Source organism: Pistacia vera, unplaced genomic scaffold (genome assembly GCF_008641045.1).
Source record: "Pistacia vera cultivar Batoury unplaced genomic scaffold, PisVer_v2 Contig777, whole genome shotgun sequence".
NCBI classification, from domain to species: domain Eukaryota; kingdom Viridiplantae; phylum Streptophyta; class Magnoliopsida; order Sapindales; family Anacardiaceae; genus Pistacia; species Pistacia vera.
Genome location: NW_022196642.1, coordinates 50598 through 74345, shown reverse-complemented (window position 1 = coordinate 74345; position 23748 = coordinate 50598). Strand labels below are relative to the sequence as shown.

Here is a 23748-nt window from a genome sequence, read left to right as displayed (position 1 = left end):
CAGCGACAAAGTTTTTATATTGAGATGAGTAATCATTAATGTCACAATCTGTCAAAAACATCAAATATGAACACAACTATCAAAGACAATGTTCTCTTTAGATATTCATCTAATCCACAGAGTAGGTAATATTGTGAATCGGATTGTGATAGTGATATTTTTCGTCCAAACTTTTTCAAACGTAACTTTGACGTCGTTTGAATAGTTGTTTTTCAAGATTATTCATTCTCTCTTGTTGCAATAAACACTTTAACAATTATATTTGGGTGATTTAATGATTTGATATAAACTTATTGATATATTACTTAAGAGAAAATAATATAGTCATCGAAAGTAATGCACTGAATTCATACATTGAATAACGTGATATAATCCTAACTGTTGATTAATTATGAATTAATATTAATCGATAGTCAGGATTATATCAGGTCATTCGATGCATGAATTCGGTGTGTTTTTTTCGAAAACTGTAACATTACTCATTACTTAAGATATTTTTAGTTCGTGTCTTTTTTCTATTGTTAATAGAGATAATAACTAAAAATTTTATCCAATTAATAGTTTTAAGTGTTCGAAAGATTAGTTAAAAGGAGTATAATCTGATTTAAACACTTTAATTATAAAAAAATAAAAAATAAAAAATAATAATAAAGCACAATAGAGGGTAGCGCGACACAGATTGGTGTCAGCCTTGGTTGATGACTGACATTAATCAGAAAAATATTCCGTTCTGGCGATTACATATTTACATACAACAAAAGACAAGTCAAGATTCTATTGGAGTTTATTACAGATATTTTTGAAAACTCCCACGTGAAAAAGCAGAACAAGAAGTTTAGGGTTTATTTTAATAAATATTATAGCAGGATTAAGTGGGATATTGGGATTGGGAGTTGGGAAATGGGAAGGTAGGAAATGGAAATTGATTGAGCACCTCCGCCACTGAAAATAAATTGGTTCACAATTACAAAACTTTCTAATAATCCCAATTTCAGTCAGTAACAACAACACAATAACCTGAGGATTATCATCCTGGCCTGGTACACATTATGCAGTGAGGATTTAATTAGATACAGTACTTTCAAATCTTAAATCTTCATAAAAGCAAAAATAAAGTAAACAAATGACAAATAAATAAATCATACACATAAGCATAAGATTTATAGTGATACTCACTCTTCGTATGAGAATTAGATCTATTTTATCGTTACAAAATTTCACTATGAAGAAGAATAATAATTACAAGAGTTAGTCTCTCACAAGCCTCACTGATTGGCACTCTCTCTCTTCCTTAACCTTTCTTTGGTGGCTCTCATTCTTTAATTATAGTTTTGCGTTCTGTTTTATTCAATTAAATAACTCTAGGATTTATCCCTTTTTCATAGGTATACATGAGACACTATTTCTAATTTATTTTCCTATTCCTAAAGAAAAACAATTCTATATAGAAATATATTAGAAAATTCCAAATCCTAATGCAATATTAATTTGAATTGAATTTAGTTCCAGAATGTCAACATGTGTCTTAATTTTTAAAACTATCAACTATAATGGTGGTTGCACTTGCACACATTTTTTTTTTTTTTTTTCCTTTTTTTAATATACGAGAATGAACATTATCCCAACAAAATCGAAAAGACAAGATAATTCAAGAAATTTCAACAAAAAACCCAAAATTGTAAAGGAAACTTATAAAAGAATAAAGATAGATTGACAAATGAATTTAGCAAACTTCTCTCAAAAACTTTGACGTGACAGTTGAGTTGGCAGCTCCACTACACCCAAGATACAAAATGATTTTGACAGCCCCACCACACCCAAGGCACAAAATGATTTTGACTAGACTCAAGAAATGACCATCCATAAAAGGAATGGCTAGGGACGAACGATCATTTCTTCGTCATTTCTTATGACCGTTCTTAGGGATGAACAATCGTTCTCTCATAAAGAACAGCCATTCATGATGAAGGAACAACCGTTCTTAGGGATGAACAATCGCTCTTTCATAAAAAAATGACTGTTCCCATAAGGAATGGGTGTTCCTTCTTATGGAACAACCATTCCCATAAGATGGAACAGTCATTCCATCATTCCATAAGAAGTAACAATCGTTCCGGAATGGTTGTTCCATAAGGAATGGATGTTCCTTATGAGAACATTTGTTCCTTATGAATGTAACAGTTTTTCCTTATGAATAAATTATTATTCGTCCTAACTTAGGTGTCACATTGGTTTGTGAAAAAAAATTTATGAGATTCGTTTGTTAGTATAGTATTACCCTTTATAAAATAAGTTATATATGTCTTAGTTTTATCTAGAGATGGCAATGGGCCTGAAATTTCCGGGTACCCAGCCCGAAAAGGTCGAGCTTTACCCGATGTTCGCAGGCTTGGGCTGGGGCATGGGCCTGATTTTAAAGCCCAACCTTGGGTAGGGGCCAGGCCTAGGTATGTCTTCAGGCCGGGCCTAGGTATGTCTTCAGGCCAGGCCCGGTCCGACCCGACAATTTTAGTATTAATTATACTAAATTACCCTTATACTATATATTTAATTACAAGATTATTCTACATATATATACTCATTTTTCTCAAACCCTACATGGATGGATGGATGCACTTTGTGGAAAGTTATTCATATATTTGGTGAGTATTAAAAAATAAATTAATATTTAAAAATTGTTTCTAGAATTAAAAATTGAAAATTTATTAATATTTAAAAATTTACATTATAAAAATGGGCGGGCTTGGGTCAGGCTTGAGGTTACAAAAAGCCCGTCGGACCGGACTTGGGCTTTACCTGTCATACCCGTGATGGGCTTGGGCCTTTGCCATGAGGTCGGGCTTGGGCCTGGGCCAAGGGGTATCCAGTCCCGTCCAAGAGTTGAGAAAGTCACCAATTGGGGAATTGGGGCTATAATTGGGCTTCTTAAACTCATTTTGAGCACACAAACACTCTTGGGCCGATCCATCCCTATCCTTTGGTCCTCCATTCTTGGGCTAAAAGAATACCATTAGTCCCATTTGGTTCCTTCATGATATTAACAAGTGTAATGACCCGATTCACATCAGCTTAACTCACTCAAAGTGATCAATTTTCTCACAACCGCCTTAGAAATCACATTCCATCATCCTTTAGAAAAATTGACTCAACTTGAATCATTGGATCTCTCTTCAAACAATCTAGTTGGAGAGATTCTCAAACAATTCACAAGTTTGACATTTCGTTCCGTGTTGAACATTTCTTATAAACAACTTGTTGGACCTATACCTCAAGGAAATCAATTTAATACCTTTCAAAAATGATTCTTATGTTGGGAACTTGGGGTTGTGTGGATTTCCATTGTAAAAAAATATGTAGCATTAGAGGCATCAGAACCAACGCCGATGGTATTCTTTAAAGCAGACAATATTTCAGTGTAGTTTGATTAGAAAGTCAATCTAATGGGTTATGGATGTGCATTAGTGATCGGCTTTTCTATGGGATATAATATATTTGCAACAAGAAAACCACAATGGTTTGTATCATGGTTGAAAGGAAACATTTGGAGATGGTAGAAAGGTTGAAAAGAAGACGAGTATGAAGAAGAAATTAGTGAGTGCATTTGGCCTGTGTTCCTTCCTAGTGGGGTAAGTGTTCTAATTTCCCATGTAGATCAATTCTTCCATTATAGATTATATATAATAAATGATATTAAATTGGTTTGTTTTCATTGATTTACATTTGTGACTATGCTTATGATAGTGTCAGACTGAATTTTATTAATTTATGTTTCAGATTTAGAGAATTGGTTAAATGGAATACAAAAGGATTTGAGAGATTGCACGAGAAGTTTTTTGTTAAATCATTTTGTTGGGGTTTTTGAATAACTTGAGACTAGAATTGATACGTTGGTTTTAAGAATAATTTGTTTCATAAATTGATAGATTTCATCAACTAGATCTATCTATCTATCAATCTTTATGCTTATCCTTATCATTTTATATTCATAAACATCAGTAATCAAAGAGTAACAATATGCAAAAGCACTGATCTCTGCTTAGGGGTGATTCATTTTGTAATATATATAGCCCTAATTTATGACTTACAAAGATAAAATTTTGTTGGGACATTTCCATCCCACATCCAATATGTCAATTGTTCTCCGATTTTGATTCTCTTCCACATTCACAAATATGTTTTAAGAAGCCGAAAGGAAGCACCGTCTATAGCTTTAATGCTTGTAAAATTCAATCAAGTTATAGTCCACAACATACAACAATTGTTTTCTTTTGTTTGGCAGATACAATACAGAATACTATTCAGTAATTATGTTTATATTCCAGACTCCTACAGTAGTACTACTATTCTCAGCATAAACAAAAGTGACATTGTACTCTGTGCAGCGATATATGCCTCAATGGTAACCGAGAGGGGCCGGTGCTTCCCTTAATTCTTTCCCCTGAACTTGTATATCCTGCAAGCCCAACCACACTGTCAAATCCTAAAACAACCAAAACTAACAAGCACACATATATTGCATAACCATTTAATTTTTGGTAATTTAGCTTATTATTTTTTAGGTGACATATACTTCATATCAGCAAAAAGGTCAATGAAAGTGATGCAAGATCTACCCAGACCCAAGTTCAATGAAAAACCATTCCAAATCTGCCACTTATCAAAAAATTGGCACCCACCCAACATTTCGTTTTTAAAACATTGTCAAGATAGCTGATAAATAACATTTCATTAGAATCTAGATTATGTATAAGAAACAAAAATGCAAGACCAGTGTGAAAGGAAACTCACAGAAGCGAAATGGTTGACATCGCGATGATGAGCCTCATCAGCACGGATCACAGTGATAACATCCTTGAGAGTGGCATCCTTAGGAAGCCTCCAGTAGTCAATTGCAATAGCTGGGGCTGGAACATTTTCGATTGCACCACTGTCAATATCCTTGAGAAATTCTGTATAGGAGTGTATAGCTTCCTCCTCCAAATACCCAACAATTCTATGTGCCAGTTTGGGAGAGAGTACATAAAGCACAAAGAATGAGTTAAAGAAGACTCCCTGCACAGTAAGTACCAGCAGCCTCTCATACCATTTTGGTTGCACAAGCTCCACCATGGTCATGAGATGCATCCTCTCATTCTCTGCTTCTTCAAGCAAGGCTTTGATCCAACCACCACTTTGCTGCAACTTCCGGAGAGACTTCAGATGCAGCAACATCCCTCCAACCATTCCAGGCACAGCAGCCACTGTTTCCAGCATCATCGCCCGACACCCATAACGTCTCTGCATATCACAGCTCACCATTACTAATCAAATCTAAAAAAGGACTGTCTTGCTTGAGTAATTGCATCAACTTGGAGTGAGTGGCAGTAGTTTAAGAGGCATAAAAAATATGAAATCAAAGTAAAACATATACATTATAGAAGTGATCAAACTGCCGTATCTAGCACAATAGAAGAATATGAATGGCAAAATTTGTTTATCATATACATGAAGTTACAATATTTTGATAGCTTACTCCCAGAAATATAAAACACATAATGAAACTAGATACACATGATAGATAATAATTATGGTAGTATAAGAAGAGACCTGAAAAAAGATATCAGTTGGAACTCGAAGGATTTTGACAGTCCTGTATGCAAATTTATCCAGAAATGTCCTTGGTACATGATGCTTCTTCAAATCAATTGATAAATCTGTCTGATAAGTTTCCCATGGCTACATTCAACACCAATAAAATCAACTCAACATTGATTAACAAGAATATGATTAAAAGAATTTGTAAAATGTCCTACTAAACAGTGATCAATTTAATGTCCAATGTTAATAGTGCTACTACATGTCATTACCTTACGAGTTTTGAGGTTAATCTTATCATTAATCACTCTAAAATTTTCCATAATAAGAGTAACTTTTTAATACCACAATTGTCGTCTTAGTCACATTATTACGTTTACTGATAAAAACATAAAAATCCTCATAATTTGATGTTAATTTGATTTTTCCAAAGAGCCTTAGGTAAATCTACACAACTAAATGAGAAATTGACGGTCATTTAATTTGTAAGCAAAATAATTTTCAAGAAAATTTAAATTATATCTTAATATATTTAATATTTAAAATTATTTTTCGAATAATATTCGAGAATAATTATGACAATTAATTTTTTAGACGAAGAAATCGAAAAATGAGCGTGATGATACCATGAAGCAGTTCCATGGCCACTCAGTGCCGTCCTCTCTGGTGATCTTTGGCCTTGAAATTCCCCAATAACTGGACATAACCATATCTTTCTTCTCCTCTTTCTTCTCTTTCACTTGCGCTTCAGCTCCACCGCCACTGCTCAACATCCTCCTCCACTGCATAACTGCAGACGACATGCCGTTTCTCTCCATAACCTCCGGCTGCCGTCTCGCAACCGCCGTCCAAATGTACCGGTTGCCGGCTCTCCCTCCGTTTAACAGACCTCGAATCACCGTCGTCCTTACAAACTCCATTTCTCTGAGAATAGTAGATGAGAAAATCTTTAGAATATCCCCTTTTTTTTTCTTCTTTTTCTACAGGAGAGTTCAGCAGGCTTTACTCAGGTTGGGGTATTATCACACGCTTCGCGAATCAGAGTTACTTGAATTGCACGTAATGATTTGACGGTGGAGATGAATGGTAGGTTGAAGTGATTTTACAAGATTAGAAAATATATGTAACGGTGACTAAAAATGGACTGAAACGAATCACCGAGAACATCGGAGCGTGTAGTAATTGCAAGGAGGGCAGTTGGAATGTCTACGGTGAAGAGATACTGTCCTTTTCATTGCGGTTATAATGAGAAATCAAGGGTCAGGATTAAGTGAATAAAGAATAAGTTGATAACGGATGCAGGGATACATCCTTTGTTTTGTTTTCAACAAAATTACCGTTTTATTGGCGTCTAAATTCCAGGCTTATGGGAGTATAATTAGTCATCAAGGATGCGTGATAAAGTGGCGCGTGTTTGCTGCGTCAGTGATTGGTGACGTGTCATCGAAGATGTTGCGACGTGGAGGGTTGATGGGTGTGTATTAAATTGTTTATAAAATTAAATAATGTGGACCAGAGGAGAAGAAAAATGTATCCAATGAGAAACGAAATGAAAGGTCCTTATATATCATGAAAACAATAATGTTACATCGGGATTCTATATCAAAATCTTACACCGGTTTATATGTCCTGTGACTTATGCTAGACATGTTTTATGTTTAAAATTTGTTTTTTAGTGAATGATCGCTCATCAATTATGGACAATCGTTCATTTATATGGATTTTTATTCATATTATATGGGTGAGAGTCTATTTACTATAGACAAGCAACCTCATTTAAAGAACGTTCGTTCATCAGTAAATAGACTAAAAAATATAAACAAAAATTAAGAACAATCGTTCATAAGTTATGGATAGTCGTCTTTAAAGATTGGACGGACGTTTATATGTTAATAGACATCCATCCATTAACAATCGTTTTTAAAAATTAAAAAAATTTAAGGACTACCATTTATTAGTTATAGATGATCGTTCCTTAATTTTGGATGAGCACCCAAAAATAAAGACATCCGTCCATAATGTAAATATAAAAATTAAAAAGAACTTTGGTTGGACGGGCGTCCCCAACGTGTGGCTCCCATAAAAGCTTCAAGTTGACTCCTCAATTTATTAACAGCGGCATTTTTTTCTTCAAGCTGATATTTAGCCTCTGAGAGTTTCATTTGAGCTCTCTCTTCACGCAATACATCAGCTAACTGCATCATTTCCCTCTCCTTCTCAACCTCTTCACGAACTACAACAGATTCTCTCTTAAGTTCTTCCACTTCAGCTTGATCATCAATGTCTCTGGCTAACTCGTCACATACTTGTTCAATAACCATTCTCGCTCTCTTCACATTCTCAAGTTCTTTCACTGCCTTAAGAAACGATGCTTTAGTCTCAGCTAGCTCTTTGCCAAGCTTCTTGTTCAAGCTTTCAAACCGTCTCCTCAACTTTCTTTCTACCTCAAGTTCCCCTGCAATGGACTCAATAGCAGCCTCAACCACTTCCTGCTCCTTGTTTTTCCATGCTGCCTTTTCTTCAGCAAAACACTTCATTAGATAGTTTATTTCATTCTGGTCCGAGCGCTGTTCTTGGATAACCTGATTGACTTGCAAGCGTGCTCTCTCTAGCTCAGCATGTAAGGCTGAGATAAGGGACATGCTTGAAGAAGGCCGATCTTCTTGACCCCACATGCGGTTAATAATTTTGAGTAGCTCTTTAGATCCGAAAGTTATGGACGTTAAAGACGGGCACATTAGGGACACCCGTCCCTAAAGACCACACGTTAGGAACGCCTATCCACAAGTTATGGACAGGCGTCCAAAGTTTTTTTTTTTTAATTTTTATATTTACATTATGGACGAGTGTCTCTTATTTGCGGGCACATGTCCAAAATTAAGGGACGGCCGTCCATAACTGATGAACGACTGTCCTTAAATGTTTTTTAATTTTTAAAAACGATTGTTAATGAACGAGTGTCCATTAACATATGAAAGACCGTCCAATCTTTAGGGACGGCCACAGACGTCCCTAATTTTTGTTTATATTTTTTATTCTATTTATTAATAAACGGACGTCATTTAAATGGGAATGTTCATCCATATAATATGGATGGGAGTCCATATAAGTGAACGGCTGTCCATAGTTGATGAATAGCCATTCACTAGAAAAAAAAAAAAATTTGAACGTGAAATATATCTGGTGTGAGTCACGGGACACATAAGCCAGTATAAGATTTTGATGTAGAATCCCGATATCCGTAGCATTATTGGTAAACAAAACAGATAAGATTATTTATTTACGAAGTTTTCGTGTGCCACGTACACAGAAAGACATGAGACTGTAGTTTTTTTTTTTAATTAAAAAAAAATGTTATTTCACTGCTGTTGGGGTAAAAAACTTTTATCTCTGGTTTCACGAACAAACAAAGAATGAAAACAAGAAAAGTCAGAACAAAATATCCACAAACCGAAACACTAGATTAATATCAGTTAATCGGTATAATAATAGTCAACTTTACGAGTATTTTTGTTAATTGCTACACCCCACCATCACCCATAATTGTAGATTAAGTCATAAGAAAGATGACCCAATTTAACAATTAACAGGCTAACAAGTGTATGTATATTAAATTATATTGTCAATGACGATCGATTGTCCATCGAGTAGTTCTTGAAACTTCTCAGAACAGCAAGGCTTTGAATTCTCTCTGGCTTTAGGACGAGTGGCCGTATTTTATGTCTCCATCTTAGCACTATGAATCACACAAACGAATTATTGTCCCGAAGTCTTAAAGACTAACTCATTCAATATGTGTCGCCACAAACAATATTAACTGTACACGAGTCAGCTCTCAAGGCTGACAACTGAATTCTCCCAACACAAAATCACCTCAAAATTTGTGTGGTTTCTTCAAAAACCGAAAAATAATAATAATAATAAGAACAGAAAAATGGTAATCTCTTCGTCTTCTACTTTTGTTCTTAAAACAAATGCACTAGTAGCATATATGTAAAGAAGCAAGTTATAAATTTTGATTTAATTAATTTGTTTCTGGGTGTTGATTGACGCAGGGCAAAGGAACTGCAAGCTTCGGGAAGAGAAGGAACAAAACTCACACGCTCTGCGTGCGGTGTAGCCGTCGTAGCTTCCATCTTCGGAAGAGTCGCTGTGCAGCTTGTGGTTTTCCTTCTAGTCGTGTTAGAAAATGTGACCCAATCTTCTCATACTTTACTCACTTGTTTTATTTTTATTTTTCAATTCTTAGAATTTTATTTTTTTTATTTGTTTAATTAGATAATTGGAACACCAAGGCAATTCGAAGGAAGACTACAGGGACCGGAAGAATGAGGTATCTTCGCTATGTTGCCATTAGATTCAAGGCCAACTTCAGAGAAGGTATATATATATATAATGCTAGGGACATTGATTTTTTGTATCGAATATTTATACTAAAAGATATTATATTCAGTCAGAGGTGATCACGTTAGAGATAAAATACATCTTCTATAAATAAATGATCGTCTAATAATTATGGACGTTTATCTATATTTAATAAACAATCGTTTATCACAAATAAGTGACCGTTCATCTATCTCGTATAAAAATAATAATAGGCTTTTATCCATATTATATGAATGAAAATTTAATAAACAGATGTCTAACTCGAACAGATGTCCGTCCATCAATTTTTAAAAATATAATAATGGATGTCTACCGTCCTGAAATTTTTGCATATTAAAATTAAGAAAGGAAATTGACAAGCATCTATTTTTCTGCATACAGTATTTTCAGTAAAACTGGTGCAATTAATGCCTTGTTGGTTGGTGTCAAACTTGTTATATCATATTGTATTCAATGCTGGTTAGTGCAATTAATGCTTGTATTCAATATGTCATATAGAGAAATATTTAAACATTAAATAAATTTAAAATTGTTAATATTAAAAGATGGACGCGTGGACGGGCGTCCCATCATCTTAGCGTCCATCTTTTAATATTAACAATTTTATGAATGAGGTTCCAAATAATTATAGATCTTCGTTCAAAGTAAATCGACTCTTGTCCATATGATGATGGATGACCGCCCCATCATCTTAGCGTCTTTTAATATTAACAATTTTATGAATGGGTATAGAGGGGAGTCTGTTATAAGAATTTGTCTAAATTAGTAGATTGTCGTTTATTTATAATATATAATCGTCCATAATTATTAGATGACTGTTTATTCATAAAAGACAAGTGATCTCTAACGTAGTTGCGTCTAACTAGATGACACATACGTTAGTATAAAAATTTGGTGTAAATTATCGTGTCTGTAGCATTATATATATATCCAGACCATGATGTTTGATTTTTTATATAAATTTTCTCATATTAGCAAGTGGGTTTTTTTTTTTTTTTTTTTTTTTTTTTTTGGAATTTGTTTTCAGTACCAAGGCAGCCTCCAGGAAGAAGAGAGCTTCAGCTTTGTCTTAGGTTGGAAGAAATTTATGCAGTTTGGCTTCTAGTTTAGTCGTTGCCTCAGCTGATGTTTAAAATGACTTGCAGTATGACATGCTTTCTCGTTATTATGCTTTTTTCTCTTTGTTACCGTCCGCATTTGAATGAACATATATCTTTGTGTTTCTTATTCGAACGAATGTCATTTATGTTTTGTGCTTATTGAAGACAATTATGATTCTGGTAAAATCCTCAAAATCGACTATTTGAAGGCTGTTCAAGTTTAACCCAACAAACTCCATCGACAAGACGCATGAATGCAATTGAATCAGACAATTTACGCAACTTTTCATAACTTTGGCCTGAAAAATAATGAACTGTACCTTAAATTACGGATGGTTAAAATATGTACAGAGGCATACTCATATTGCCTTAATGATTATAAATATACAAATAAAGTCGATGTAAAATTTCACATCATTAGTGCACTATCAACATATTGATAAACTTCGGATGCAATTTGGGAGATCCAGTCAACTGTAGTGCCAAAAAACAGTTCCCAAAACCAGAGATCCAACGCAAGGACTGATGAAAAAATGAGCAGTGCTAAAGTTTGGTAGCGATTCAATGGCCAACCTAAAACTTCGGCCATTGTCTTCAGAAATGGGAGAGAACTGCTATTCAAGTCTCGGTTTCTGATGGACCAAGCTGTTATCCATTGAACCTGGGAAGGAAACAAGTCAAACTCCTCCCTTAGCCGCCTCGACAAGTCTGGCATGTGGCCACCACCATACAGTATGGCAATCTTACTGTGGCCCTCATCAATTGCTCTTCTAAGTGCTTCAATGGCAGCCCTATTTCTCTCACCAATAATAACTGAACTCTCCTCTACCTCTGCTGTCACTTGAGTGAACCTGTATAATGAATACTTCTGCTCAATTCTCTAATCGGAAAAGATTCACCAAATATAACAAAATCCTAACACACAATTGGAGTCAATTTCCTTCCCCATCCTTTTTTCTAGCTATTGATGCAATGTATAATGTAAAATGAAAATTAGCGGCCTCAATCGAAAATTGATGCAGCATGTAAACCAAAGAATCAAAACATAAAAAACCTTGAAGGTGGCAGACGGGAGAAATCAAATGGGTTAGAATCTGAAATTGATAACACATTTATTTGGTGAAATGATCAACTGTTGGATCCCACCTAAACACCAAACTACAGATAGATGAGGAAAAAATGTTCTTAGTAAAATCAGAATATCACCATAATAAAATTTTCCTTTCGGATAACTAATTACAAATTTAAACATTCTAAAAATAGCNAGGCAGCCTCCAGGAAGAAGAGAGCTTCAGCTTTGTCTTAGGTTGGAAGAAATTTATGCAGTTTGGCTTCTAGTTTTAGTCGTTGCCTCAGCTGAAATGAGTTGCAGTATGACATGCTTTCTCGTTATTATGCTTTTTTCTCTTTGTTACCGTACGCATTTGAATGAACATATATCTTTGTGTTTCTTGTTCGAACGAATGTCATTTATGTTTTGTGCTTATTTAAGACAATTATGATTCTGGTAAAATCCTCAAAATCGAATATTTGAAGGCTGTTCAAGTTTAACCCAACAAACTCCATCGACAAGACGCATGAATGCAATTGAATCAGACAATTTACGCAACTTTTCATAACTTTGGCCTGAAAAATAATGAACTGTACCTTAAATTACGGATGGTTAAAATATGTACAGAGGCATACTCATATTGCCTTAATGATTATAAATATACAAATAAAGTCGATGTAAAATTTCACATCATTAGTGCACTATCAACATATTGATAAACTTCGGATGCAATTTGGGAGATCCAGTCAACTGTAGTGCCAAAAAACAGTTCCCAAAACCAGAGATCCAACGCAAGGACTGATGAAAAAATGAGCAGTGCTAAAGTTTGGTAGCGATTCAATGGCCAACCTAAAACTTCGGCCATTGTCTTCAGAAATGGGAGAGAACTGCTATTCAAGTCTCGGTTTCTGATGGACCAAGCTGTTATCCATTGAACCTGGGAAGGAAACAAGTCAAACTCCTCCCTTAGCCGCCTCGACAAGTCTGGCATGTGGCCACCACCATACAGTATGGCAATCTTACTGTGGCCCTCATCAATTGCTCTTCTAAGTGCTTCAATGGCAGCCCTATTTCTCTCACCAATAATAACTGAACTCTCCTCTACCTCTGCTGTCACTTGAGTGAACCTGTATAATGAATACTTCTGCTCAATTCTCTAATCGGAAAAGATTCACCAAATATAACAAAATCCTAACACACAATTGGAGTCAATTTCCTTCCCCATCCTTTTTTCTAGCTATTGATGCAATGTATAATGTAAATGAAAATTAGCGGCCTCAATCGAAAATTGATGCAGCATTTAAACCAAAGAATCAAAACATAAAAAACCTTGAAGGTGGCAGACGGGAGAAATCAAATGGGTTAGAATCTGAAATTGATAACACATTTATTTGGTGAAATGATCAACTGTTGGATCCCACCTAAACACCAAACTACAGATAGATGAGGAAAAAATGTTCTTAGTAAAATCAGAATATCACCATAATAAAATTTTCCTTTCGGATAACTAATTACAAATTTAAACATTCTAAAAATGGTTTTTCAGCAATAGCAAGCATCAATTCTAGATCAGTAACTACAAAGGCCACGTAATAATGAGCGAAGAGAATGACTTTATAGCAATATGTCATTCCAAAACCAGAAAAATTGGTATATATATATCGCTCTAATAATCACACCTTGAAGCAAGGAACTATCACACCTATGTAAGTGAAATAAATTAACTGGTCAATACTTACTCAGACGTAAGTCGCTTTGCCAGGAAAACCTTCATAGCTGCACCAAAGTCAAGCCTAGATAATGCTTCCAGCTCTGGATATTCTGATGGCTGACTTCCCACATCCGTGCAGACACTTCCAATGATGAGTAGGCCAACAAGGGGCATAGGAAGCACACGTGAAGCCCATAGAAGCTTGGATCTCCAAGGACCAAGGTCTTCTGGAATCGAAGGCTGCACCATAGCTTTAGTTGATTTGAGAGTCATATCCCTTGCAAATGTGAAGAAGCTTTCACCTTTTTCAAGCTGAAAGAACAATAGAAGAGTATAATAAGATGTGGCAGTCAGCTACCTTTACAAACAGAGCATAGATAAACAAAATCACCAAAACTTGAGGAACATATATAACCTTAAAAGCAAAAAAAAAATCCTTCCTAAATAGCCAGAAGTAGTAGGACAAATATGTTTAAAGAAAGGGAAAATTCTTTTTAATTCGTTTTTGGCACTGCATTGCACTTGAAACATCACTGACTGCCTAGCCCACCAATATAATAAGAATTAAGAATGCCAGAAGTTCAAGTATTTTTGACAGCTTTCCTAATCAAATCTCTGTGCATAAGATCAATGTAAGCATAGGAATCAATGAATGTAACCTGAACTTCTAAAAACTAATAGAAAGCGAGAGAAATCAGAAAAGCAAAGATGAGTAACCTGAAGTAACTTGAAAGTCTCGTAATCAAGATCTGCATGGTACCAATTCTCAGCTTGGTAATCAAGACAGTCTAATTGAAAATCAAGCATGAGAATTCGAGCCATTTGCCTTTGAATGCATCCTAAAATGTTGAAACCCCGTGAGCGCGAACTTCTGAGCTTCTTTGTATCAGCAGGGTTTCTTCTGTTTTCTAAGCTCTCCCTGCTAGCCACCATTTCATAAAGGATACAATCATAGTCCTCAAGTTCCTTCTGGAGAGTTTCAAAATACCTTGGCATAGGAATTTTTATATTAATTTTAAGTTATAAAGATTTAAGAAAGACTACAAACAATTACTAAAATTTGAAACTGAAAAGGTAAGCTTCTTAATCTACAACGTTAAATTTATCAAAGTAACAAAAAAAAATAAAAAATGAAAAACCAGCACAAATGACAATAAAAAACAGACTTACTCTTTATCCGCGATGTGAATTGTTGAAACTAAATCAACCTGAAAAGCCCAAATTTTAAAAAATATATAAGAAAAGAAATGAAAGATAGAAATAAAATAAAATAAAAAGAAATTGTATGTGTATGTACCTGAAGAAAAGGCGGAAGAAGAGACCAAGGGAACTTCTTTTTATAAGAAACGACAGCAGTCTGCAACTGAGCGCTACCTTTCCGGCTCCCTCTTTTGAATCTCATAAAATCGGCAATTGAATTATTGTCTAAAAACTCCTGCGCAGAGCCATCTTCAATCAATGAAGATGAAGCAAGTATATTCAAAGACGGAAATCTCAAAGGTTTTTGTTTCAAGAATCTTGAAGGAATTGGGTTTGAGGGCTTGAAGTTAAAAGAAGAAAAACTGAATCTGAGCCTGCAAGGAGAAGAGGTGGAACATGAGTCCGTGGTTGAATTGGAAGGAAATGGAAGTATTGAGACCATTACTCTTGCTTCGCTCCACACACAAAAAGGATTGGCTTCTGTTTCTGTTTTTACCAGATTTTAGGGGCTTGGCTTGGGCTTCTCACACTCTTTCACTACCATGCAAATTTTTTATTTGGTTTTATTTATTTATTTTTGTTATTATCATGATTTTCGCTTGCACGCAAGTCTTATAAATATTGACCAAAATATTACAAAATACATTTTTATAGTTGAAATTAAATGTGATTTACGAAGTTAATACACTTACAAATAATATATGAAATTATGAGATGACTTATATCTAGATGATGATGATCTGAAAGCTGATTCAATTTTGTATAAAACTTAAACCATACTATGCAATCATCAAAGATTACGGTCACAAACATTTCTACACAAATGCGACATGTCAACTTGCAATAGATTCCGTCAACCCAGAATAGGTTATACCAACCAAAATTACAAACTATCACGTCGCGTTTGTAAAATAAAGTTAGTAAAAAATGTGTCACCAAACACACACACACACGCGCGAATGATGAATGATGAGTAAAACTCAGAATATATTGAAGATTTACCGAAAGAACTAGGCAATGATCTTTTATTTAGTTACATGTTACAACAACTACATGAACCGCCAAACATATATCCTGGCAAAGAAATTTTCAAATTTATTGATGTCTACAAAAACAATCACAACAATGTCAAATAAACTCAAAAATATTAAAATTCTTATGGGTAACAATAGTGAATAGACAAACTGAATTTATCAATTACAATATATTAGGGAAAAAAAAAATCTCCAAAGAATCAACTTCCATATTTCCAGCAGCAACTATAGCAACAAACTCTAGTAAAAGAATTAAGGTATATGGATAATATACCTCCTGCTTCAGTTCAATCATCAACGTAACCTCAACAGACTGCCAAAAGAATGATTACAAGCTTTATCTTATCGGTTTTATCCCAAACATTTATCGTAATAAAAGCTGTAAACCTGCTTCTAAATCCTCCAAGGTGATAGTTTGCAATTCATCAGTGTCTATACAGTCAAAACTGAGCCTAAGATCCAAATTCTCCCTAGCATTAACTAGCATCGGATCCACTAAACCTCCATTCATCTCCTTACGCTGCTTTTCTGTTGTCGCTCTCTCTATAAGAGCTGCAATGGCCTCTATGCTACAGGAAGAATGTAATTTAAAACCATACAACAAGCTATCCTCCGCTTGATTATTCATCTTGATATGGAGGATATTGGCTACTTCTTCACAATTGAAATCATTAAAATAAAAAAACTTAGTAACCCTTCGGCAGAAGCCTTCATTGGAAGCAATTACACGTTTCATTGGTTCACTGTAGCCAGCAAATATGACCACAACTTTTCCACCGTCCATAACAGACATGATCTCTTCTAAGGCTTCCAACCCATAGTCCTTATCATCTGATTTCTGCATGGGTATGAGGCGATATGCTTCATCCACAAACAGAATTCCTCCCTCCGCTTCTTTGATCTGTGCACGATACATTGTATATTAGTGTGTCAAGAAAAGTTTTCTGTACCAATAAAAGGTAAAAACGTGATTTCAGAAAGTTAAGTGGCAGACCTTTCTTCTAGTCTTTGGTCCGGTATGACCAACAAATTCTCCAACCAAATCTGTCCGTTGTACTTCAGTTACCCTGTCAGTAGGTAGAATTCCCACCATATAAAGTAATCTTCCAAGAATTCGAGCTACCATAGTCTTACCTGTTTGATATGAAAAAATCATCTGACCATTTAACCAAACAAGTATAACACATGACATAAATAATAAAATGTATATTTCATGAAAAAATAATTGAAAAGATAAATCAGTCAGTAGATGTCTATTCATCATTCTTCCCACTCCTCAAACCAAAACTTGATTCTTAAAAAGATACAGTTGAGGGTATCAGAAGAAAGAAGAGAAGCATCAAATACACATCAACATTATACTTGGCACACTCCTCGAAGTTATACTAACATAAGAACATAAAAGGATTGAACTTCACCACAAACAGAAAAGATTAGTACTAAGATAGAAAGGTCTATGAACCATTACAGAATTAATTGTTGAAAAGGAGGAACAGTTAGTGAACTTCAAATACTGTCTCAAGGACTTCCCAATGCACCAGTGGAATCAAATCAGAAAGTAATAAAGAGAAAAAATGAGTGAAGAAAAAAAAAAGCAAAGCAAAACCAGCAACAACCCAAAAAATCATAATTTGTAACAACAATTAATGGATGGAGAATGAGACAATTAATACGAACGTATCAGCATTCATGCAATCAAAAAGAAATTAACAAACAATTACCTGTTCCCGGATTGCCAAGAAATGCCATATGAGGAGGTCTTCTAGTGCCAACTTTCAGTCCAACAGCCTTACGCCTCTCATCCAAAAGCATCCCCCTTGCCCATTTCCGAAGTTGTATCTTGAGTTCATGCAAACCAACAATATTTGATAGTTCATTTTCAAGTTCATCCATCTTGGCTTTTGTCTGGCTGCAAGCTTCAAGTGCCCTTCTCTTTCGCTGCTCTTCATGATGCCATAGTAACAGTTCACGCACCTTTCCACTTCCTGGGCCTTTTGAAAGATGATCAAGAGGAGTCATGCCCTCCTACAATTCAAAGGTTACACCAACTACTACTATTTAGCAGGACAGAATATTCTATAAACTTAAAACACACTGCATAATTGCAATCCATATTACATTGTCCACAGCACTGCAATCAGCATTATTCTCAAGCAATGTCTTGACAGTTGAGCAGTCTTCAGCTCGGATTGAGTACCAAACAGAAAGGTGTAGTGGTGTCATTCCATTCTGCATGTAAAAGATAACAAATTCAATAAAAACTTTGACCACAATATTTCAGAATAAATTAAAAATTCTCCAAAAAGGGGGCCTAAGTAGCTCCAGGAATTACATTAGCTTTGGCTTCAATAAAAGCACCATGAGCAAGAAGTAAGCATGCAGCTTCATTGCACCCATTCTTGGCAGCCATATGCAAAGGAGTTTCTCCATACTGCAAAATTCAACAAATTAACTCCCAAAATAAATAAGCTAATGTAATAAACGCTCAACTAATTCAAAAGGATATTCTTTAGAAAGTCACATATAGAACGCAGATTCTACTCCGAAAAATGATACAGCAAAAAAAATTTCCTCACCATATTTTTTGCCTCCAGCTCAACCTTATCATTTCCTTGCCATTCAAGCAGAAACTTAACTATTTCAGCCTTGTTGTAACCAGCAGAAACATGAAGGGGTGTCTGTGACATCTGCACTTGAACAAAAATGAAATGAATACATAAATTGGAAGATAATATGCATGTAGTTCATATGTCTTTTATTTTCCAAGAAACTGGAGGACAGGAAAATATTACGATATATGCTTATAAGCATTAAGATTACATCAGAACCAGATAGCTAATGAAAACAGAATTATCACACATCACCATGAGACAAGGTTATCAAAAGTTATTAATCTGAATTCATGAAACGCATATTTACCATATGGGCCACAGAAAAGAACATAAGGAGTCCATATCCCAAATCATTTAGGCCTTTCCGCATTTTGAATGAAAGCTAAGGCAAAACAAAACCAAGATTCCAATGGCATTTATCTCCTCCACAGTCTCATTAACTAAATTTGTGACACAGGCTCCTACTGGTTATACCATAACTAAAGAACAATGGCATAAATAATACAAACTAAAACCAACACCATCCCAATTGAGTTCACGTTAGATCTAAGCTTGGTCTTTGCTTGATTGCAGAAAATCCCTCTAGTTTAAGCTATTTATTATATCATAAATCCCTATCAAATTCATTTGACCGGTCAAACAACATAAAAGTACGTACAAGAAAATCAAAGGTTAACTAATCTTGGAGAATTTCAACCTAAAATCCACCCATAACAAATTAAACAGGCGCCATTAAACGCAATTGAAGAATGAAAGGTTCATAGTTTAGAGAAAAGAAAAGTGAAATTTTTGGAGGTGATAATACGAAAAAAGAAAAAGAAAAGAAAATGTGATCTTACAACGGGATTTCTTTCATTAAGAAGAGATGGGTTATCCCGAAGTAGCTTCTGGAAGGCAAGAAGATCCCCAGACTGAGCACAATTATGAATGGTAGTGGGCTTGATAGATCTTGAGCGCTGATCCTGATGCCTCTGCATGTCTAATGGTATAATCTACGTTGAAATGATTTGGGAGTGAGATAATTGTTGTTTTGTTGGAGGAGTGTAGGAAATGATTTATAAATCACCCGCCTCCGCCTCCGATTCCGACTCTTACGTTCCGCCCAAATCTTTACACTGCTTTGATTTCCTGTCACACACAGTAGGCAGTCTTCTTCTGTCATAGTTATGAAAAGACCAAATTGCCCCTATTATTATTTAGAATTAGAAATTTCGGTTACAGTGGAAGAATATTGAGCATGTGTTTCCATTTGCCATTTGCGGATAATGAGCTGTTGTCTGCTGTATTATACACACACTGCGGCTCCGTTTGGTTTAAACAAAAAATTTGTGTTTGATTTACTTATTTTTAAAATATTATTCTAAATTATTTAATTTCTTTTAAACCCTCTATATAACTAAACAACCTTAAAAATTTTTTTAAGAAATACCCTAACAACCCACATTTACCAAATTCTGGCCACTACTGTCGAAAGTTGGCCGAAATCTGGTATAATAGTCAACTATCAATTGAATCTGGTCGGTAGTATGCCGATTTAGCTTTTTCTAGCTAGATCTACAGCTAAGATATAGTCGTTATTAACCATCAACGACGGCTGTATCTTTGGTCGTCGTTGATGACCAAATACGACCAGATTTGGCTGTCAATGGCCATATATAGTCGTAGATATGGCCTTTTTCGGCCAGATCCACCGTAGATCTGGCCGAAAAAGGCATATCGACGTACGACTAGCAAGATCCGGTCATGAGCCGATACAGCGACTCCAGCCACCCTTCGACGGTGGTGGTCGACTATCCGTATTTAATGAGTAAGTTGGGAGTATTTTTGTTAACTTTTAATATTTTATTATAGGGGTGTTTAGTAAATAAACAAACATAAGGGGTATTTTTGTTAATTTTTAAATTATACATCGTAATACCCACACAATTTAACTTTTTTCAAAATATTATTCTAAAAACTATCAGAATAATGAACCAAACGGACCCTACAAGTTTCATAACGCTACTTGCTATAATCACCCTTCGTCTTACAATTATCAACCAACATGCCCAATCCCTCCTATTAAAACAAATATGTCAATAAACTCCCTTTTATATCAACAGTAAATATTTTTTTTTTTTTGGGTAACAGAGTGTCCGGTCCCAACAAAGCTACAGACATCAAAAAACTTGCTCCGAAATTGTGTACCGGTCTACGTGTACGAGACGAGTGAATTTTTTATCAATTTTTTTCTAGTGAACGGCCATCCATCAAATTTGGACGGTCGTTCACTCACATGGACCCTCGTCTATACTCCCGTCCATACTATATGAACGGGGGTCCATATACCAGGGACAGTCATCCCCATTTAAAGGACGCTCGCCCCTGAATAAAATATAATAAAAAAATTTGTTAAACATTAGGGACAGTCGTTCATCAATTATGGACAGGCGTCCTTTTATTTTGGACGGACGTCCGCAAATAAGGGACGCCCGTCCTTAATCAAAATATAAAAATAAAATTAAAAAAAAAAACCTTGGGGACGGTTGTCCCTTATGTTTGGACTGGTGTCCATTAAGAATGGATGCTAATCCTTTACGTTTGGACCGGAATGGACGCCCGTCCATACTTTAAAAAAAAAAAAATTCTAAACCTCTTCTTTTTCGTCTTCATTCCCTATCTCCTTTTTTTTTCTTCTGTCTTCATTCCCCATCTCCTCTCTTCTTCTTGTCCACTTTACGCTTCCAGCAGATAATCCATAATATAGAAGCAATCATCAACATTAACTGCAGATTATATAGGCCAGCTCTGTCAACATCCTATATCAGTTCTTTGTGAAAGAAGAACAGAACCCAGAAAGATCCAATCTCTATCCACAACTTCTTTATCCAAACTCTCAACTTCTCGAGAGTCTTTAACAAGGAGCGTTCATGGGGGTTTAGTGCTAGTATCTGCAGTTCTTGATACTGGTTTAGCTAAAGCTTTAACATATGAAGAAGCACTGCAGCAGTCAACAAGTTCTTCCACATCCGATGTTGATGTAAGTGGGATTCTTGATAGCGTTATCAGTTTTGGAACTGATAATCCTGCAATTATAACTGGTGGCGTTACCATTTTGGCAGTTCCATTGATTTTGTCTCTGGTTCTAAAGAAGCCTAAACCATGGGGTGTTGAGTCTGCAAAAACTGCTTATGCAAAGATAGGTGAAGATGGGAGTGCCCAGTTGCTGGATATAAGACCTCCACCAGAGTTTAGGCAAGTGGGTAGTCATGATGTCCGAGGTTTGGGTAAGAAGCCTGTATCAATTGTTTACAAAGGTGAAGATAAGCCAGGGTTCTTGAAGAAGCTGTCTTTGAAGTTCAAGGACCCAGAAAATACTACATTGTTCATCCTAGACAAGTAAGTGGACGGTATTTATCTCCTTAAATTTCGAATAATGCATGCTCCAATGATTGAGTAGTACTTCACATATAATTTCATTACACGTAAACTGCTACAAAAACATACAAATTCAAAATAAATTAAATAGATTAAAATAGACAATGAGACAATCACATAATAATGGCAAAACCGTTTGTATAAAGATTGTAAATTTTGTAGTTGACAGAGTGTGCCTATATAATCTGCAGTTAATGTTGATGATTGCTTTCCATGTTATGGATTATCTGCTGGAAACGTAAAGTGGACAGAAGAGAGGAGATGGGGAATGAAGACGAAAAAGAAGAGGTTTAGAATTTTTTTTTTTAAGAATGGAGACGCCCGTCCAAACGTAAGAGACTGGCATACAAACATGAGTTGGACGGCCATCCCTAAAGTTTTTATTTTTTTTTTATTTTCATATTTTGATTAAGGACGGGCGTCCCTTATTTGCGGACGCCCGTCCATAATGGATGGACGGTCGTCCCTAATGTTTAACAAATTTTTTTATTGTATTTTATTCAGAGATAGGCGTCCTTTAAATGGGGACGGCCGTCCCTAGTATATAGACCCCCGTCCATATAGTATGGATGGGAGTCCATGTGAGTGAACGGCCGTCCAAATTTGATGGATGGCCGTTCACTAAAAAAAAATTGATAAAAAATTCACGCACCTGGTACACGTAGGCCGGTATACAATTTCGATGCAAGTTTCTCGGTGTCCGTAGCTTTGTTGGTCTGGTCCAGCTTGGACACCAAACAATGGAAATGTTTATCTTCAGGGGAATAACCAGTAAATTTTTTTCCTAATTAATAAAGAGATTATTTATAAGTGTTGTATGATACGGATTACAAGAGTAAAGGGCTAGAGTGTTATTTCCCTCGTTTCTCTAATAGCCCAAATCGAGTGAATGTGTGTATTTATAAAGAATTGGGGGCTATTTAGTAGGCTACCGCCCAATTGGGCTAATCAATTACTGGGCCAGGCCCAAGTGCATGTGTCAATAAGAGATGCAACTTCTGCCATGTGTCATAAGGCCGAAAACATGGCCATTCGCCGGCATTCGGTGGATGTCCTCCATTTATAATAATAAGTACCATAGGGGAAATACCATTTTACCCCGTTTATCCTTGGTAAGGTTTCAGGCTTTCAGCCAACATGATACATTGATACTTACAAATCAATCTATAATTGGAAGTAACCAATTACGTTTACGCATAAATATTGAACATTAACACTTGAGAGAGAATGTTCTATTAAAATACCATTTTAACCTTCATCCTCAATATTTGTTGACCAAATTTTGCTCCAAATTGGGAAAGTGTTGTCTTGCCCTTAACAACACTATAATTTCACGATTTTGTCTTCGATTTGTTAACTTCTTGTCTCTAAGATGATCTTTGACTGCAGCACCTATTTCTATCTTTGTAAAAGAACGTAACGGAAAAGATTTACGCTAAATACAGTGATGAGTGTTCAAGTGCGAGTCTTCTCCGAATGAATATTGAGATATCACTCATGTTGAAAGAGAATTGGAGTATTTTAGGAGAATATGAGATCCTCTTCCTTATTTGGACCATATTTTATCCATATTTATTGCATATTTCAACTCATATTCTTTTATCTATTAGATTCTTTAATTAATTATGATTTTACTTCTTATATCGAAGGATATCCTTGGGTG

At 35.4% G+C, this 23748-nt stretch overlaps 5 protein-coding genes across 5 annotated transcripts; 1 reads left to right on the top strand and 4 right to left on the bottom strand.

The window, feature by feature from the left end:
* Nucleotides 1-4214: 4214 nt before the first annotated feature.
* LOC116116474 (ubiquinol oxidase, mitochondrial) lies at nucleotides 4215-6855 on the bottom strand. The gene is made up of 4 exons (XM_031402539.1): nucleotides 6201-6855; nucleotides 5587-5715; nucleotides 4789-5277; nucleotides 4215-4453 (listed from the first exon to the last, which is right to left on the bottom strand). Exons 1-4 carry the CDS (start codon nucleotides 6492-6494, stop codon nucleotides 4394-4396), a joined length of 972 nt encoding a protein of 323 aa, XP_031258399.1. The 5' UTR covers nucleotides 6495-6855; the 3' UTR covers nucleotides 4215-4393.
* A 475-nt stretch (nucleotides 6856-7330) lies between these two features.
* LOC116116468 lies at nucleotides 7331-8312 on the bottom strand. The gene is made up of 2 exons (XM_031402533.1): nucleotides 7643-8312; nucleotides 7331-7380 (listed from the first exon to the last, which is right to left on the bottom strand). The coding sequence occupies exons 1-2, from the start codon at nucleotides 8310-8312 to the stop codon at nucleotides 7331-7333; spliced, it is 720 nt and encodes a 239-aa protein (XP_031258393.1).
* Nucleotides 8313-12669: 4357 nt separating this feature from the next.
* Nucleotides 12670-15565, bottom strand: LOC116116472. Its single transcript, XM_031402536.1, has 5 exons — nucleotides 15120-15565; nucleotides 14993-15030; nucleotides 14540-14810; nucleotides 13851-14134; nucleotides 12670-13238 (listed from the first exon to the last, which is right to left on the bottom strand). Exons 1-5 carry the CDS (start codon nucleotides 15462-15464, stop codon nucleotides 12797-12799), a joined length of 1380 nt encoding a protein of 459 aa, XP_031258396.1. The 5' UTR covers nucleotides 15465-15565; the 3' UTR covers nucleotides 12670-12796.
* Nucleotides 15566-16138: 573 nt separating this feature from the next.
* On the bottom strand, nucleotides 16139-19816 carry LOC116116482 (protein CfxQ homolog). Its single transcript, XM_031402550.1, has 7 exons — nucleotides 19508-19816; nucleotides 18633-18743; nucleotides 18389-18487; nucleotides 18175-18285; nucleotides 17778-18081; nucleotides 17051-17190; nucleotides 16139-16957 (listed from the first exon to the last, which is right to left on the bottom strand). The coding sequence occupies exons 1-7, from the start codon at nucleotides 19643-19645 to the stop codon at nucleotides 16421-16423; spliced, it is 1440 nt and encodes a 479-aa protein (XP_031258410.1). The 5' UTR covers nucleotides 19646-19816; the 3' UTR covers nucleotides 16139-16420.
* Nucleotides 19817-19905: 89 nt separating this feature from the next.
* Nucleotides 19906-22506, top strand: LOC116116467 (rhodanese-like domain-containing protein 4, chloroplastic). Its single transcript, XM_031402532.1, has 3 exons — nucleotides 19906-19950; nucleotides 21415-22046; nucleotides 22277-22506. Exons 1-3 carry the CDS (start codon nucleotides 19906-19908, stop codon nucleotides 22278-22280), a joined length of 681 nt encoding a protein of 226 aa, XP_031258392.1. The 3' UTR covers nucleotides 22281-22506.
* Nucleotides 22507-23748: the final 1242 nt, after the last annotated feature.